The following is a 20,357-nucleotide window of genomic DNA, read 5'->3' on the forward strand; positions in this document are numbered from 1 at the left end:
GATTAGGCTCCATCACCATCCACAACCATCTGGGTGGCCAACTGGTCAGACATGCAACAGCTGGGAGACTGAGGTCACTCCTTTCTTGATTTATAGTTTTTCCTATACACTTGATGACAAAATTCTGGTCTTTCTGAATCTCAGTTATCATACTTGTCTGCCTTCATTAGTTATTTAAAATTCATTTTTACCAAACCCGACCAGAAAAAACAATCTCTCTCCCCAGCTCCCTTGTTCTAAAGAATCCCATTATCAGATTTATATTTTCTTTTCATTGAAACAGATATTTTTCTGATGGACAAAATCTCAAGAACATCTATCTATCCTTTACTAAGTGTCAGCATGCCCCCCCCCCCTTCCAACCATACCTCATCCTCTCTTCTTCATCTTGCTGAACGGAATACACACTGCGGAGGGGGGGGGGGTCCCCAACCAGAGCAGGCAATCAATTGATTCGATTAAAAATTGGATTTTTGATGGCGATAAAAGTATGAGGGTGGAAAATTTATTTATCCTGATTCAATCCCGGACAGCGTCGGGCCTTCATGCAGGTAAATATAGGGTGCTAATGCAGAGAGGGATCCGCGCTTTTTAAATCGTATTTCTACGTTTCCTTAAAGTTTTATGTTTTTTTTATTCAATTGTAAAGTTAAAGTACAGAATAGGTACAAAACACCCTCCCCATGTTAAGAATGGCTTTTTAAATAGCGTTATTATTTCAGCACGGATCACTCTCTGCATGAGTACCAAATATAGATAATAAATGGGTATCCTATTTTCTCTCAAAATGACTTAACAAGGGATTTTTTTTTTTAATCATTTTAAACTCAACAAGTTACTGGTCCGGCCCGGCTATAAATCCCCAGCCACTTTAAAGGTAGTCGGATAAAAAACAAAAACAAAAACAAAAAAAACAACAACGCAAACATTAAAAAGCTAGTGTGCGCATACAAAACTTCGATCGTGCACCAACATTTAATTATGCTATCCATGTATTTAAACAAATAAGACATTTTTATTGCTTTTCGAAAGCGATTTTTTTTTTTTTTTTTTAATTAATTTGCCGTTTCATGCATTCACAATCAGTGCTCAGACCAACTCAAGTAAATCGGGGTTGATCGACATTTTCTTACAGCTGGAGTCGATGTGGTTTATACAAGTCGGAGTCATTTTTAGTAGGTCACTAGCGGGAGTATCCAGCGTTGCCCGGGTGTTTAGAGATGTGTGTGCTTTTGGGTAAATCAAAACAAAATAATAAAAAATCGTTGCCCGGGTGTGTGCTTGGGGGGGGGTAAAAAGGTTTTGATAGGTAAGTAGGAAAGATCGAACCCGAAGCCTTGAGGCGAAGTTGGAAAATAAAGTATGTTGTAGATATTATGATTTACACGTGATATAAAAAGTTTTAAGAACGAGCAAGCCAAGCCAGAACCAAGCGGAAAAAAGCCTTTTGCGGACATACGCAAAAAGCGAACATACATTCATACATACATACACACATTTCAGCTTTTATATTTCTAGATGACCTAGCTTCTGTCGAGCTGTGGTATGATTTTGTGCAGTTCGAAATGTTTCCTCTCTCGTGCTTTATAGTCTCTCTATGAAAAGGGGTTGATTAATTTCTAATCGCATGCCACGCCCCTACAGAGGTGTATCGATGGGACTTCGTTGTTTTTTTTTTTTTTTTTTTTTTTTTTTTTCAATCTATCTTCCAAACCTTATATCACATCTTCCCACCGTAAAACTAGAAAGTTACCTTTTATCAAGGCCAAAAGTCACTCGAAAATATGGTTAATTACTGTCAGGCGGACAGTGACAATACCGTGATGGTTGGTAATGGTGGAAATTGGACAGAATAATGTTATTTAAGAACGGCTCAACAATTTGTTGGCATTGGACTTCAAAAGAACCATGCAATAGTTAGCCGTGGAGCAGCCCCACTGTATTGTGGTTCACAAAGGTGCAGTTCTGCAGACTGCCCTCTCCCTTTGGGGGAATTCTTTTTGGTACTCATGCAGAGAGTGATCCGTGCTGAAATAATAACGTTATTATTTAAAAAGCCATTCTTAACATGGGAGGGTGTTTTGTACCTATTCTGTACTTTAACCTTACAATTGAATAAAAAAAAAAAAAAAAAGGAAACATAAGACTTAATTAAACTTGGAAATACGATTTTAAAAATAGCGCGGATCAGTAAGTGCGTTAGCACGAACAGTTTGTTTTACGACATATCAACCTTTATCGTGTTATTTCATGCCGAATCCATTAGTTTTGTGGAGAAGCTTTTTTTGTCTTCAGCAGAACATGATTGAGTTTTGCAATGGGAAGGGGGAAGGAGAAAATATATCAATGTTTGATGCCTTTTAAGCCAGGAATAAAAATTTAGCAGCATATTCAAATACTCCCGTTAAAAAAAAAAAAAAAAAAAAAAAAAAATCACATCTAGATTTTAACCGCGTTTAGAGCACAATTACCGAAAAAAAAAAAAATACTTCGAGGAGAGACATTTTGTAAAATGGACTGGCATTATCAGCCGATGAAACTGAAAGCGCTCTTGATTAAAAAAAAACGTAACGTCGTTTCTGCTCTTTATTTACTTAACTCCCAACTTGGCCTTCGGTGTAGTATCTGTTCTTCATTGCTGCACTTCTATTTCTTGTTCTCTTTCGGTGGAGGAGAAATCCTTCACGACTGAGACAATTTTTATTTTTGTACCTTTTCTCCACGTTAAAAAACGACCCTGGTGTCTAACTCTGTCCCGTGGGGAGGCATAGTAAATAGGTACTTAACTCCCAACGAGGGCAAAGTTAGACACGGGATCGCTTTTTAATGCGGGGAATCTATAGCACCCCCAACAAACACATTCTTCGATTGGGACAAAAATAAACATTGCTCCAGTCGAGAAGGATGTCTCATCTGGACGAAGATGAATTAGATATAATTTGATCCTCACCTAAAGGCAGGGAAGTCTATTTACACCCCATCAAAGGCTAGATGTGAACTAATATTGGTAATATCCGGGTTTCCCCAAAAGAGACACTTTTAGATTAAGAATAAAATAACCGTTGCCCAAGTGCAGAACAAACACTACACTTTAATCTTAACCCAAAGGAACGTCGAAATTAGAGACTTCAGTTACAACGGCTATAAAGTCCCTATTGTTTCCCCAACGAGGACGGTTTGAAATCATCTCCCCCCCCCACCCACAAAGGGCCACTCTGGATTGGAGCCAGAATTAAAATTACCTCAGTCTGGAAGGGGGAGGAAGTAGTATCAAAACAGAGACTACACTTTGCTCCTAGCCAAAGAGACCAGTTTCTATAATGGCACCCCACTCTCGAGGCTTAGGAATTTTTGAATTTTTTTCATTGGAAACACACACACACACATATATATATATATATATATATATATATATATATATATATAAAGATAGCTTATTTATCTCCCTCCCACGGTGTGAAAATGTGACAAGAGTCAGAAAGTGAGATTGAAGCGTTTGTGCCCTAGAGGAAGAGACTAAAAAAAAAAAAAAATGTCTGAGCGGCTCCCCCGTCCCTTCAAAGAGACAAGGCAAAACCTGGGAGGGTGGGCCTCCTAGAATTGTTCATAAAATACCGCAGTCAAAAAAAAAAAAAAAAAAAAAAAAAACGTACTAGTGCAGAGAGTGATCCGAATCCGGACGTAAATAATAACGTTATTATTTAAAAAAGCCATTGTTAACATGGGGAGGGTGTTTTGTACCTATTCTATACTTCAATCTTAAAATTGAATTAAAAAAAAAAAAAAAGCATAATAAAACTTTAATTAAACTTGGAAATACGATTTAAAAAATGAAGTGGATCATTCTCTGCACTAGCACAAAAAAAAAAAATCCATTTTAATAATGGCACATAGTTTGTTGACTTTGGTGCACACAGCCCCCAATTGAATCCTTAGAATGGAGAAGAAATAAAAATAGATTTTAAAAAATATTAAAGCTTTTAAAAAGTGAATATTATTTGTCTTTTTAAAATGATAAAAACTTACTTTTTTCTAAAAGGCTGATATTTTTTTTCTCTCCCTTTCAGGTTTTAAAGTTTTTTTTTAGGGAAATTAGAAAAGGCAAGAACGAAACTGGGCGAACAAGAAAACAAACAACAAACAAACAAAAAACAACTTGCCCTAAAAAAATATGTTGGACACTGCTTTGTCTTTACCCAAAAACTAAAGTTGAAATTTAAAAAAGAAAGCGACTCTTTAAAAAAAAAAAAAAAATCCTACCAACCCCCAGTCTAAAAGTCGACTCACGTCTTCTCTCCCAAGAACAGTTGCGGCCGCGTCTGTGACAGACCAAAACTTAGGAAGGGTGAGAAGAGAAAACAAAAAAAATAAAAAAAACGAGACCCTCCCACCCTCTCGGACAGGAACTACCACTTCTGTGTTTGTGTGTGTGTTATTCTCACCCTCTTCTTTTCTTACTCTGCTTTTTTTTTTTTTTTTTTTTTTTTTTTTTTTTTTTTTGTGTGTGATCATTCTAAGTTTGTTTTTTTTTTTTTGTGTGTGCAACTTGCCTACCCACGAGCACTTGTGGTGCCGGCGAGAAAGAGAGACGGCTTGTTAAAAACTCCATTCACACAAGCAACATCTTTTATTTGAATGGTGTGGAAGAACGTTCTGGGATTCTTCAATTGACACCCCCCACGGGAGTACCCTCAACAATGAAGTTAAATCTACTTTATATTATTCCCTTATTATACATATGGGGTAAGTACCCTTTTTTTTTTTTTTTAATTATATATATATATATATATATATATATTTCTTTTTTTAGATTTTCCATTTAATTTATTTTTCCGTGTTTCCTGAAACTTAAAATATTTCGGACAAGTGCTAGTATTTCTTAATTTTATAGAATCGCTCCCGTCTTTAATGGTTTTTATGGGGTTTTCAATTGTCTTGAGAACGATGTTGGCGTTTTAACCCTAAACTTTTGTTTCCAAAAACATTTAAAATACGTTTAAAAAATAAAAAAAAATCAAACCAACATTTGAAAACTGGATGATTCTATTGAAAAAAAAAAAAAAAATGTAATTTAAAAAAATTTAATTGCACATGTGTGAAACTTCTATTGAAATATAAACTTTTTTTTCTCATATACGAAATTTTAAACTGCTTATGTATCCATGTTACAGCGCTGTTTTTTAAGGTAGTATTTTCAAGTTAAATACGACTTTTACAGTAGTTTTGTTTAAATTGTTAGGCGAAAGTACAGAATAGTTACAGAACATCTTATGTTAAGAATGGCTTTCTAAATGTTATTTCAGTGCGGTAACAAAGATGCACAAGTGCCGATTTTTAAGAATATATATTTACTAGCGTCGGTATTAATTCTTCATTAAAATGAAGTGTTTAGTTCCGCACTTTGACTTTTTATACAATTTGATTGAATAAATTCTAACATTTTAATTCAAATTAAACTTCGATTTTAACTTTATAAATAACAAATATTTTAAATATAATTAAAAATGAACTTTTTTCGGTACTACTGCAGAGAGTGACCAGGACGTAAATAACATTATTTAAAAAGCCATTCTTAACATGGGGAGGGGAGGGTGTTTTGTACCTATTCTATACTTCAACATTACAACTGAATAAAAAAATAAAACCTATCATAAAACTTTGATTAAACTTGGAAATACGATTTTAAAAAATAGCGCGGATCACTCTCTGCACTAGGACCCTTTTTCTTTATATCTGAACAATTTAAAAGTAAACCGATTGAAGATATTTCTTTGAATTTTCGGAATGGAAGAGAACAATATTGCGATTTACCCCCCCCCCCTGTTTCCTTTGAACACAAGAACTCATTTTGATACTTTAAAGGAATGGGCTCTCAATGAGATTTCACTTATGGAGTTAGTATTGGTGGAAAATTCGGAGTTGGTTCCAGAAATGGGCAAAATACTTTAGTCTGGAAATCGCTGTTTCCAGTTAGGTAGGAAAGTAGCTTATCTTGCCTTTGATAACATTTGTTTGTTATATATTTGTTTTTGACAACTTTTTCGAATCTGTGTACAGTAATACAAACCCCCAAAAAGATGCAAAGGAGGGGGGGGGCGGACAACACTAAGCATGCGAAGGATTAGAACTTGAAAAAATATTATCCCCTAAAAAAAAAAAGCCTGTCAAATCGTAAACTGCTTCGGCTATTTCCGAGAGTTAAAGATTCGCCATCGATACTCTGGATAAATCCTCCGGGGGCCCTGTTCCGTAGAAGTACCATAATTTTGACCAAATATAGTAATATAGTAAAACAAAATCAAGTCTTTTCAATAAATCTGTACGTAACATGTCTTGCCAGTTTGAATCGAACCCGAAAATAGCTGAGCCTTAACAATAGTTTACTCTGGAAACTAATTTTTCCTGCAGTTTTGTTGCCTGTCTAAAACATTGAACATTTCTTTTTTTGTGCATCGTTAGAAACCTTTTTTTAAGTGACATCATTATCCAATTATTAAAGAATGCGCACTTTCACAGATTATGAGGAATTACCTCAGCCTTTCTTTCTGCAGGCCTCCGTTGCTTGTAACTTTGAGAGAATTCCTTTTGTGTATCGCTTAAAATTTTTTGGGCTAATCTGATTCCACACCATTGCTGTAATGCTGTCTTTACGTTAATCTTTGTAAATTTGATTTTCATTAATCAATATTAATTATCGGATCATAAAATCTGACCTTCTGGCTTTTTTAATATTCTTTCACACACACACACAGGTGCTTGTGCAACTACGTTACCGTGCTATTTTTATAAATAGTATCTATTAAATTTTGTTTTGTACTAGTGCAGTGGAGTGCACTACTGCACTGCCACTGCACTGATTGATCCGTGCTGAAATAACGTTATTTAAAAAGCCATTCTTAACATGGTGAGGATGTTTTGTACCTATTCTATACAATTGAATAAAAAAAAAACATCAAAACTTTAATTAAACTTGGAAATACGATTAAAAAAATAGTGCGGATCAGTAAGTGCACTAGCACCTAATTTTTTTTAATGTTTTTGTTAAATTGATAAATGAAAGTACAGAATAGTTAGAAAACGCCGTTTTCGTTCCGCAAATAGGTTTCTCAATCACGTTTTTTTTTTTTTCAGTGCGGTAACATAGATGCACAAGTACAAAAAAAAACAATTCTGATAAAAACGTTTGTCCTGTTAAAATAGTTATTTTCCTATGCAATGCAACCAATATATTATTTGAATTCAGTTTTGTATCGAATTTGCGGTCATTTTGAGAAATCTTATGAATTCTTTACTGTATATTAATGATATTATGCTCTTTCAATGTGTTCATTGATAGTAGTCTGGCGACCCGGTTTCGAATCTGAGTGGATGCACTTAGTATGTCAGCTACATTGACTCCCGAGTTAAACTACGAAACAACTGTTAGTAACACACACACACACACACACACACACACACACACACACACACACAATATTGACATGGTACTGGGAGTATCTGGTCCTCATATTTTTCACGTTTTTCATACAATTAAATTTATTTTGATACTTGTGCAGTTTACGGACCGTGCTATTTAAATAGGATTTAAGTTAAATTCAAGTTAGTCTTTTCTGTCGATTTGTTAGATCCGGGATGCAATGCACTTATTTAGAAAACAAGGCTTAAAGAAAATCTTTATGGTATACCTTCTTGACATGGCATGTTATGTTCCAAAAACTATAAAAATTGATCACGTAGTTTTTGGGTTTAAAGAGAATCAAATTTTAGGATTTTTAGCGATTAAGTATTTTTAAAAGCCATTGATAAGCTCTTGATTCCATAGATTAAAGGGGATGTAAGCAGTGATGAATTTTGAATTCAATCAAATGTCGATTGGTGTCTCTGCTGAAATGTTTTTTTTTTTTAAAGCCATTCTTAACATGATAAAGCGAGGATGTTTTGTACCTATTCTGTACTGTAACCTTACAATTGAATAAAAACAAAACTTTAAACGTGGAAACTAATACGATTTAAAAAAAAAAAAATAGCGCGGATGATCACTCTCTGCATTAGCACCTTAAATAAAAAAAAAAAAAAAGTACTTGATCAAATTACGTGATTTTTGGAAAATGCTATCTTCGTTCAATGACTGGTACGTAGATCAAAGATTTTCCTGCATTTTCTTTACGTAAATAAGTACGAGTTTAAGCACCGATGAAAGTACAGAATAATTCAACTTCTCCCCATATTAAAAAGTTTTCTAAATGCAATTTCAGCAGAGTCCGTAAACTGCATAAGTACCTTATACTTTAGCTCTATTTATCAACCTTGTCTAATAAAATACACTTTTACAAAGCCAATTCTCTATTGAATATTATATTGTACCTGTATAATATATAGTACTGATTTAAAAAGTAAAAAAAAAAGACTTGGACGCCATCAGTTAGAATCGAAACCAAAACATTCAGCGCTCCAGTAGTGTTTGCTACCATTTGAGCTATCGCAAGATTTAAAATGAAACCACTGATCTGTAAATGAATTTGCGCATGCGCAAAAGTAAATGTCGGCAAATTGAACTAAACATTTTGCATTTCAACTTGCCGACATATTTCTGTACGAATTATTCATCCATCCAAACAAAGATTTTACGTGTTATAAACTAACACCATCCTTGGTGTATGATCATTATTTCCTTAATTCCAGCGCTATATGACCAGTAGTTTAATAGTTTGTCGGTTAAATATTTTCACATTTTTTTTTTTTTTTTTTACTTGGAAGTCACCACTTATCAAGGTCTGAATGCCACCCGAAGATAAATGTAAAGTGGTAGTGTAGTAATTGTTAATGGTGCGAATTGGGTAGAATTTGATTATTCATGGGGACGGCTCAACAAGAACTTGCATTTGAAGGCTACCATGTTGTATTCAACTGGGAAGCAGGCCAGCGGAACAGTGTTCCACTGGCGAGCAGTGAGAAAGCTTTGTTCATGGTATCTGCCTTTTAGATTTAGGCACAGTAGTGGGGGGAAATTATAATCATTGTAGGGAGCTAGTCGAGTGTTTTTTGTGACAGTTTGGAAAGGGGCATAAATTGAAGTTCAATCGAGCACTTGCCATAAAAATAACGATAGAGCAGGGACAGGTTCGCAACATCCCTTCTGTGGGGAAAGGGGTTGCAGTGAAGAGAAAAGGGCACTACCTACTAGCTTTTATACATCATGACAAAGTTATATTTTAATTTATGAACTAAAATAAGCGCATAAAATTATAAATCAACGCACATTGGATTTTCTTTGACCCCCCCCCGCCCCGCTCAAAATGATAAAATTCGGTGTTTCTGCAGTTTTTTTTTTTTTTTTTTTTTGACAAGATTTTTATTTTTTACGGTGTCTTTATATTAAATTGTTACGTGAAAGTACACAATAGTTAAAAAGTTAAGAATGACTTAAATCATAACGTTATTATTTCAGCACAGTCCGTAAGTTTCTGGGACTCGAGGCGGAGTCACTACTTTAGCAACTCACGGTAGGAGAGGTTACCACTTATAGGAACTCTGGCTCTGAGTCACTACTATGTGAGAGTGAGTCTGCGTTCACCAATTTATAATCAGGATCTATCAATTTTTAGAACCGAGGTTGCAGGTGCAGGAATCTCTTGAACTCGAAAGTAGTAGAGTATACGCGGGACCGTTAAAGGTAAATTTAATGAGATAGCCGATTAATAAAGATGTGACCAGATCACATCATTGCATATATAAAATAAAAATATAGAAATAACTCCGGAAAATAACGACACTTGACAAAGAACTCGAAATCACTGTATTAATGAAATAACATTTATTTACGTGTTAGGAATATTAGTTCAATCGTTCCAACGTAAGTGTTTTCTTGTAATGAGTGTGCATTATGCAGGAGTAAGGACTGGCTAAATGAGAATTTCATAAGAATAGCATGGAGTTTAAAATTACTGATTTTTATGAAGTCACACGTGGCTTGAAATTAATGCGATTATTTTGAGTGAAAAACAGTCTTTAAAGTGTGTGTGTTGTGTGTGTGTGTGTGTGTGTGTGTGTGTGTGTGTGTCTTCATCACATAAGAAAACAGTAGTTCGAAATAACATTGCTTTAAAGAATTCTCGTTTGATGTCATTTTCCATGATGAGAATTTTCATGTTCGTGGTGTGCAAATTCAAGACTGGGGATTTTAACGCCTCCCAATGATGGAGTTATCCTGACACACATATATATATATATATATAACCAGCTTGGGGTTAACCTCAAATGTTGCAAACACTTTTCATAAAAGAAATAAGTAGATTTAACTTATTGATTTGACGGATGCTTTACAACCTTCAATATAACAAATATTATCACAGGCAATATGAGTGACTCTTCTACCTATCTGGAAAAGCTTTGTGGGTCTACTCACTCTAAAACGTTTATTTTGTTCGAAGAGTGTCGAGCGTTACGTAAGAAAAATGACCGCGAATTGACACTTGAATGTTTACTCGTTTTCTGGAATTTTAAAGGTTATTTTCGTTTTCAACATCCTCAAAAACTTATGTCTTAATTTTCCAAGTTTTTTTTCTAGTGTGGAAAGTCGATTGTCTGCCCCTTTCTGGTCTTATATTCTCAACATTGACAATAGGTGTCGCTAGCAGTGTATCATTAAAAAACTTGATCGATTTACGTGATTTTTGGAATATGACAAAGTACGTACAGTATAAAGATTTTTTTCAGATTTTTATAGTAAAAAAGATTACTTGTGGACCATTTATAGACTTGCACCCTTGTTCGAATCAAAATGGCAATAGCTTAGTAACAAAGTTGCATGTTCATAACTTCCACACACCGCCGCGCGATAAAAATAAAAAAATCAAAGAAAAATCTTTGTACCTACCCGTAACTGAACGAAATAGCGTACAGTGTTAAAAAAAAAAATCAAGTAGTTTGATTTTTATATCGAAAATCATTTTAATCAATGAATGGAAATTCATGTACATTGGAACGATGTAGAATGGTGATTTTAAACTTTATTTTGAAGAGTTATTTAAGGAGGAGCTAACTTGTGATGAATTACAAAATATCTAAGATTTTATTGTATTGAATAAAACTACTTGATCATTTTACGTAATTTCTTTGTGTGTGTGTCCATTTTCCGTCATGGTTACGTACACAAAAGATTTGGGGGAATGGGCGGGGATTAGGGACAAGTGCCTACAAAAAGTTTGCATCCTATTTAAAAAAAAATAATTACGAAATTAAAATCACCAGAAATCATTTCTATTTTTTTCGTAATCAGATGAGAAAATTGTAAAATTGGTAATCTGGAAGAAAGAGCCTGTTACCTCTATTTGACTATAGGTGGCGTTACTGTCTGTCCATCCAGTTACGGAAGCACAAAATGTATATAATGGCACCCTTGAAATAAAAATAAATGTTTTATATTTTGATTTTAAACATTTGTTTGTATTTTTTGCAAACATATTTAAGCTTTTTTTTTTTTTTTTTTTTTTTTTTGCAAACATATTGACGTTTTTTTTTTTTGTTTTTGCAAACATATTTAAATTTTATTTTTCCAAACATTTACGTTTTGTTGCTTGTTTATTTTCAAACATTTACGTTTTTTTTTTTTTAATTTTTTTATACGTTTCTAAGAGAACATCCTTTAAGGAATACTCAAGAAAAGACATGTCACTTAGAGGTAAAATGTTATCAACAATTGCATCCATTATGTGGTTTGGCAAGGGTTAATTGGCAAAGATAGTAATAGATTGCGCATGTTTACAAAATAAAAAACAAACTATATTTGAAAAAAATAACAAAAACAAAACAATAGTTGCAAAAAAAGAAAAAAACGCAAATGTGTTTGGAAAAACAAAGAAACGTAAATGTTTGAATAAACAAGCAACAAAACGTAAATATGTTTAAACAAATAAAACTTAAATATGTTTGCAAAAACAAAAAAAAGTAAATGTTTGCAAAAAAACAAAAACAACAAAAACATATTTAAAATTAAAATATAACAAAAACATTTATTTTTATTTCAAGGGTGCCATTATATACATTTTGTGCTTCCATAACTGGGTGGACAGACAGTAACTCCACCTATAGTTAAACGGAGGAAACAGGCTCTCTCTTTCTTCCAGATTACCGTAAAATTTCATGCTTGGAAACCTTGAAACTGTCGAATTCTTTTTAAACTTTTATGCATTTTAAAAGATTGAAAGTTTCAGTATCCAGTAGCTTGAGATTAAACATTTCTCGACCAATATTTTACCGGAAAGACTATATGCAGTAGCTCAAAAATTCATTTAGATAACCTGCTGAATCCATTAGTGTATAAACCGGAATCGCCATGAATAGTTTATTTGCAGTGCTTTCCCATCTGTGGAACACATTACCATATTACTGATTCCTTTCAAACTACATGGTCGTCTTCAAATCCAATGCTAACAAATACAGAATTTATATACAATTGTTTATTGATAATTATGCCTTGACATTAGATGACTCAAAAGTTTGTCATAAAACGGATAAATCAAATCATGAGATTTTTTTTTTTTCTGGAAGGTGTTTGTATAAATTTTGTTAGTAAAATAGCAAAACCTTTGTTTCCCAGCTCAAAAGTGATCGTCATTGAATGAGTGAATTTAATCAACTTTTCTGTAAATTTAATCAACTTTTCTTTGAGCCATGAGACTTAAACAGTGAAAATGCTTTCTCAATGGTTCAATATGTCTTATTGTGTGAAGACTTAATTTAGAAATCAATATCTCCCCCCCCCCCGAGTCAAAATGATTACATTAAGACAACTTAAATAACCAATCGAGTTCTGTGTGAACATGAGTGTATGGAATTAAAAACCTACTGTTCCATTTTATTTTCAGTATTTCTATTATATAAAAATATCTTTGAGTTCGTTTCCTATAGACTCAAAAACGGTTGGTCGGATTTTTATGAAATTTAACAGGAAGGAACTTTGTGCTTGGCAGTGTTCTTAGATTTTGTATTGGAATGTAATTGATAAGTATTGGTAATCAAAATAATCCTTATATAATACTTTAATGGTGAATGCTCTGATGAACTGCAAACACTTGTACCTCCTCGACGTAACTACCCCCGACAAACCCGACAAGCTACTAAGTCTCATCCCTTTACAGTAGAGATCCCTAGGTGCAAGAAAGCCTTTTACTCCAATAGTTTCTTCCCCAGAACTGCAGGTCTTTGGAACTCCCTTCCGAGATTCTGCTTTCCCAACTGTACTGATATGCAGAAGTTTAAGTGTAATGTGAACAAACATCTTTCTACTCATCTGCCTTCATAATGCCCCTGCTAATTAAGTCCCTGATAGTAGCCCCCTGCTTCAAAGTGGCACTGTGCATTGTTTGGGGTGAAAATTGCATAAATAAAAATTTAAAAAATCCGATGAAATAAGGAACAAGCGATTTGGACCAAAGTTAACCTTACACAGCCTAACATCACAAGTGCATTGGAGAAGTTTTATCACACAAGCCGAAAGACTCAACATATAAAATCAACAATAGGCTTTTTGACATGACAGGGGCGCGTTTGAAATGAATGTTTCTGTTTAAATCACAATTGGAGTATGATATATTTGACTTTTGCATTTTAAACTTTAATCCAAGCCATTATATATAAAAATAATTTTATAAAATCAACAGTAGGTTCTCTACAGTGCAATATAGACTACAGTGTATTGTGAAATAAGTCATAGCGAGAGGCATGTGAGCTTCCTGCCGGTGCACCACGATGTGTCCCCAACTAGAGCAGGCAATCAATGTATTTAATTGAAAAATGGGGGATTTCACCGATTTCGATGACAAATCTGGGAGTTTGAAACATTCGTTGATTATCATTCAATCCTTGGCAACGTCGGGTCACCATGTTAGTCCTTAATACAAGTGTTAGGTGACTACATACTACCTAGAAAATATATATATTTTTTTAAAGGAAATAACTTTATATAATTATATTTGATGATTGATATGGGAGCGTTTTCATTCATTTTTTCTTCATATGTATCTTACCAAATTTCACAAATCTTTTTTTTTTCAGTTGTAATTTATACAATGAATGATTAGAATTGCTTATCTACTTAATCGTTTTCATCTAAATTATTTCTTCATATTTGTTCCTTACCGCTTGCAAAATAAGTTCACACTTTTGTACAGAGGGTAGTTGTTTCATCATGCCAGGGTTAGGGATGGATTAGCAGGTTATACTGAAGTACTTTTTCAGAGATGGATAACTAGTATACAACTCTTCAAAACCTCTACACTTTAATCGTTCTCTGCTCAATGAAGCAGTGCATATTCCATTGCGATTTTCTCTTTACCAAAGCTTATTTTATTGATTGTCACAAAACTACCTCTACCCATAAATAATACAGGAACTTTTGCACTGGTTTCTACCTATGCCTTATCTTATCGACAGGACCGCAAATTCATTGACTGCAACCTCATAAGTGTTGTAAAACTCTGAAAATAGGGCTGTAGTCTATGGATGGCGATTTGTGATGTTTTAGGATGGCATCTTAACGGATGAGCCATTCTTTCACTTCAGCTCTTTGGTGGCTAGATCGGAAGATCAGAAAAATCGGTTATGTGATGGCCTGATATCTGAAAGTTCATCTCCAACCGATTATATCTTTAACAACGTTATTTTTGTAAGTTTTTATACACATAATGGCTTAGATCAGACGGTAACGGATAAGGCTAGAACCCTAATCTGATTTAAAAATCGAGACCTTATTTCTCTTTTCTTCAGAAATGATAGCAGATGGCTAACGGGTCAAAGTTTGAGAATGATTACGAGTAACGGTGCTAATGCAGAGATTGATCCATGCTATTTTTTTTAAATCGTATTTCCAAGTTTAATTAAAGCTTTTTTTTATTTTTTATTCAATTGTAAGGTTAAAGTACAGAATAGGTACAAAACACCCTCCCTTCTCCATGTTAAGAATGGCTTTTTAGATAACGTTATTTCAGCATGGATCACTCTCTGCATGAGTACTGGAGTAACGTTTTCAAATAACATTTTGAAAGTGTTTGTTGGGCGGTAATGGCCGTACTTTCAGTATAAATTTTAGTTCTAGTGGTGTGATCATTATTTCTATCGAAGATGTCCGTCTATTTTCTGGCTTCTATTTCCACCCTGTAAAACATCTACAGCAAGAACTAGTCTTGGTACCATCCTGGCAATAATCTTGCTTTTTACCTCTAGTTAAAATCAAAAATCAAACGGAATTTCCATGAAATTTCTTTATCAAAAACTTCTGTTTGGAATACATTGTGACGGGACTGTTTCCCTGCAGGCTACACCATGGTCATCTTCGAGTTCAATGTCAACAAATATTGTCAGTCTGTCCTTAAGTCATAAAATTTTATCAATTCCATGCATCATTTGCAATTCTCTTACAATATTCATCATTCAACTGATAATCTATCCATCTCATTAATCCTTATCCTCAAGTGGGTTTTAGCCTTGGTAAGGGGTGTATGAAATATTAGTGGATACAAATTTCCTTGATTGTAGTCTGGCAACTAAAATTTCAGAAATTGAACAATGTAACCTCGTTTGTCATAAACTGGTAGTTCAGCTATAAAATCTTTGGTGGTTATGCATTTTTGCTACCACCACGCTATTTTTTTACAAAATAGTATTTACAAGTTAAATTCAAGATTAATGATATTTTTTATATTAAGTGAAAAGTAGAGAATAATTACAAAACACCCTCCCCATGTTCAGAATGGCTTTCTAAATAATTCAGTTCAGTCTCTAAAGACAAATGATACCCCCCCCCCTATAGGGCCAGCTGCGCATGTAATTGTGTGGCAAGGGTTGTGCAATCCCCCAACCACACCTCTCCTGAATCGATACTGCTTGAGTCTAGTGGCGAGGAGTAGTCTAGGATGGCCAGAAACAATGCCGAGATAAGCGGAGAGCTCATACAGCACATGGAAGTCCCAAATGGTCACCTATCTAATACTAGACAGGCTCATTGTTGCTTAACTTTGATCTGACGGGAACCGGTGTGTCAAGCGGGATTATGCCGTATTTCTAAATGTTATTTCAACACGGTAACAAAAGTGCATAAGTACTTCTTTTTTAACTGAAAACATCTTTGCTGTCAATTGTGTAACATATCCGTCCTCTGATGTATAAATGTATGAAAAGTTATTCCTTATGGACTCTTTTAAGTAATAGTGTCATGGGTAAAGGGATAAGTTTCAAATGAATTCATCATGTTGCAATCACTTAACAGGGTAAATTCTTGACCTATTAAATCGTGGTTCTAATTTTTCAGTGTTTAAAAAATAAAATAAAATAAAAGGTTGTCATTTCTTTTAATCTTGTTCACACAGGCGTCTTCTATATATCTTCTATAAATATAGAAGCGAAAATGTATGTATGTGTGTTCGCGTTTTCTGTGTGTCTACAAAAGGCTTTTTTCAGAGAAGCGGTCGCTCGCTTCACAACTTTTAAAAACTTTTTATATCACATATAAATCGTAATATCTCAGTTAACAACGAAGCTCGCCTGTCTATTTAATTTGCTTTCGGGAAGATAAATTTTCCTATAACATCTTGGGGGGAGGAAGCATTCAGCAGTAAATGAAATCCCGCAGTCAAACTTGACCTCATTAACTCATTAAAACGGGCACCTGCTAAATCCAAGTAATTAAATTCAAACGTATTTTCATTAGCATGTCGCGGTGGGGCAATGGTTAACGTTGCACTTTTTTTTTTCTTTTTTTTTTCACGCTTTAATTTACAACTTTGCCTCAAGGATTCGGGTTCAGGTTCGATCCTCATACTTACTTTTTTATTTTTAAACCCCCCACCCCTGCAGTTTCCACACACACCTCCAAACACCCGGGCAACGCCGGGTACCCCTCGCTAGTCTATATATATAAAAGCGAAAATGTATGTATGTTTGTATGTTTCGCAAAAACTTTTGACACAGGTCACGGATTTTCACGAGATTGGTATCATTTTAAAGCTCAATCCTTCGTCCGACAAATATCGAAAAACTGGCCAAAAACATTAATTCCTTCACCCTAAAATCATCAGTTTTCTACAGGGAGGGGGTCAGCAAAAACCGTCCTCTAATGACAAGTTCGCTTCTACACATGCGCAAATGACGTCGGAACATGATTTAGTTTACATATTAAAAAAACCGACCTAATTTTGTCAACGTCTTAGCTCAGTTCATTAGAGCGTGGCCACATTATCTAAAGGTTGTGGGTTCAAATCGTGGTGTGAAATGTCTTTTTTTCTTCCGATTTTTAAAGGTTTAATATTGAAACAGGGTTATTAAGCCATTTTTCACGTTCTGTTTTTTTTTTTTTTTTTTTTTTTCTCCAGCTTTTTTAAAGAGTTTTAACGTTCGTTTTTTTCTTTTTTCCATCACATTCGCGTTTTCTTTGTTTTTGTTTTTCCGATTTTATATTTAACATCGTTCGTTTGCCTTAGGTTAGTTTTTTGTGTTTTTCGATTTTTTAAAGTTTTAACATTTATTTTATATAAAATATTTAATTTACTAAATATTTAAAAATATTTACTTCGCTTTGATTAACCCCCACCCCCCCACCCGAGTACACACACCTCTAAACACCTGGGCAACGCCGGGTACCCCCTGCTAGTCTATATATATGAAAGCGAAAATGTGTATGTCTCGCAAAAACTTTCGACAGAGGCGACGGATTTTCGCAAGATTGGTATCATTTTGAAGCCCAACATCTTGGATGACAAATATCGAAAAATTGGACAAAACATTAACTCCTTCACCTTAAACTGGACCCTTTTCTACAAGGAGGGGTGCCGAAAAAATCGTTCCTTCATTTTCTCTCCTCCTGCTACTACGACAATATCATGTTTGACCTAGAAAACATTGACGTTAGTTTAAACCACCTGCAAGTGTTTTTAAAGGTTTAATTTTATCCGTTCTCAATTGTATGTTTCTTTCGCGTAGGGGTAACGTGTCAGGCTTTTTTTTTTTTGCCTTAGCCTCGATGCTTCGGGTTCGAGCCTAGCTTCCTACCTAAACTTTTTTTTCCTCTTTTACACCTTTTTTTGCTTCGTTTTGGTTTTTTCCAATTTTTTTTTAACATCATATTTTTTTTTTTTTAATATTAAAACAAGGTCACCCTCTCCTACATACACACCTCCAAACACCCGGCAACGCCAGGTACGCCCGCTAGTATATATGTAAAATAGTTTTCCTTTATTTCATTGTCCGTAATAGCTTTCGTAACTAAACTTAAGGAAAGCAATAAAATATCTGCTCTTATTGCTCAAACTGATGCTACAAAGATGGAGTGAGATCATTTGTTGCTCTAAGAAGCTCAGCGATTTGTCTTCCTACTCCAGAGCTTCTGATTGGCTGGAAAGGAGTATCCCTTTATTGATGTAACTGTCTATTTCCATCAAAAAGTAGAGCATAAACGTGACTGCTATAGTCGAGTGTCTGTAAAAAGTCCATTGATTTGTGTTCCTACGCCAAAGCTTCTGATTAGCTGGGGGGGGGGATAACTCCAATGGTCTACCTACGTATTTACATGAAAATAAAGTAGTACATAATAAAATGAGAATATGTAGCTAAGAGTTTGTTGCTGAAAAGGTTCCCCCCCCCCTTATATACCACCTCTTTACATTTGACAAAATGTAAATGTATCACTTATGTCCGTGTTTTGGTAGGCGTGTTGTCTTTTTTTCTAAATATGTATATGTAGAATACATTTAAAAAAAAAAAAAAAAAAAAACTTGTTTGCTATTCAAAAATATTTCCATATTTTCCCTTGATCATTTTTTTTTCAAATACTCCCTGACCTGTTTAAAATACAAAACATCTTTTCTATTAAATTTTTTACTGAATAATAAAATGTTTTTCAGTCAATAAAGCAGGATTGAATATTGATGACGGGTATTCCTTTCATGTCAATTTTTATGTGCTTTCAATCACGTTTCAAGTGTGTATTACAGTGGGAGATTTGTCTGTTTAGAGATGCAATCAAAAACAAAGCCCTATACCAAGATCCAACAACTTTTTTAGAGTAAAATTTTACGTTGTATTCCAAATTTTTTTTAAAAATTTTTTTACAATGTTTGTTGTGGGAAGGAGTCTTTGTTTGTGCCAAACATAAACAGCAATGATTTTATTTATAACTAGCTTCCTATACCCAGCGTTGCTTGGAATTAAACAATTCGTTTCTCGTTTGTCTTTTCACTTTTTCTTTGAAACTACTGGCTCGATCTGGCTATAATTGGATGCACAGTTAAGGATTAATAGGATTAGTATTTAATGCAAAAATGAACATGAATTTAACCATATTCGACCTTTAAATTTGGCATAAGCCATTCTGTCAATATACATACCTATGCCAAAAAGATCGTATTCCAAAACTTATGTAAATTGTAGAATAGCTTTGTATAAAGAAAACTCTTTAAAAGATTTTAAGCACTTAATGGGAAATCGTAGGAATTATAAGATTAATCTCTGCAATTATTTTTTTTTTTTAAGATGGCGATGCAAGATAGTACTTTCTTGTTCATAAAATTTGATTTTCTTAGTTAAAAATAAAACTTGATGAATTTACGTGATTTTTAGAATATAACATTTTCATTCAGTTCAATCGCCATGGACTTGGGTGAATATCTAAAATTTAGAAAAGAAATGATTCACTATCTGAAGGGTTAACTGGGCCAGGTTTTGTCAAGAGGAGGTTAGTATCTTGTACTAATTGGAAAAAATACTGATTCCTTCCTCGAATCAATTATTGAAGGAAAGTTGTGTATGTGTGTGTCTAGCTAGAGAGGAATGGGCTGTGGTATGGAAAAACATAGCATTAGAGAAGAGTAGATTCGATAAAGAGAGCTAGAAGTTTTAATAGGTTACACTTTTGGCCCAGACAATGACGGGTAGCCCTGCCAATTAAGTATGTGTTTAATGCATCATGCTTGAACGTGTACTGATGGAAAAATAAAGACGTTTATAAGATCGTGGTTTCCTCCTGTCTGTCAATGTTTGCTGCGTTTGAATTGATTCGTCTCGTCCGTAACTGGATACCAAATAGGTCTTATGCAAAATGTATTTTCCAATGTTTCTTAGTGGAGACTATTATTAACCGAAATGAAACGCAGACGTTTCTTAATTATTGGTAAAACTTCAGTGGAATTGTCTGCATATTCTGTAACCGTATTCTTGAGCTCCACAAAAGTTTCTCTTGTAACTGTTTTTTTGCTCTCAAGTTTCTTTTCTCCGACTTCTGACTTCAGTTTGAATAGCTTGCTCATCTCTTAGGTCATTCCATAAATTTTGTCCGGATTCTAATTCTCTGGAATGTATTAGTGAGGATC

General features: G+C 34.2%; 2 protein-coding genes across 4 annotated transcripts in view; one reads left to right on the top strand and one right to left on the bottom strand.

Annotated features, from left to right (window-relative positions):
* The window catches only part of LOC145252556 (5-aminolevulinate synthase, erythroid-specific, mitochondrial-like), a 232,690-nt gene extending 221,679 nt beyond the window's left edge, over positions 1-11,011 (bottom strand). Inside the window, exon 1 of one of the 3 annotated variants that reach the window (XM_080112112.1) lies at positions 10,877-11,011. The gene's annotated coding sequence lies outside the window, so the exon portion shown is untranslated. Of the gene's footprint in view, positions 1-4,026; positions 4,165-10,876 lie in introns of those variants that run through there. The other 2 variants (XM_080112119.1, XM_080112111.1) reach the window with 2 other exon arrangements.
* The window catches only part of LOC145252555 (laminin subunit beta-2-like), a 392,333-nt gene continuing 376,166 nt past the window's right edge, over positions 4,191-20,357 (top strand). Inside the window, exon 1 of the mRNA XM_080112108.1 lies at positions 4,191-4,743. Within this exon, the coding sequence (XP_079968234.1) occupies positions 4,698-4,743 (46 nt within the window). The 5' untranslated portion in view covers positions 4,191-4,697. The remainder of the gene's footprint in view (positions 4,744-20,357) is intronic.

The sequence above is a fragment of the Euprymna scolopes genome, chromosome 29 (genome assembly GCF_053919585.1).
Source record: "Euprymna scolopes isolate OS-2025 chromosome 29, ASM5391958v1, whole genome shotgun sequence".
Classification (NCBI taxonomy): Eukaryota; Metazoa; Mollusca; class Cephalopoda; order Sepiida; family Sepiolidae; genus Euprymna; species Euprymna scolopes.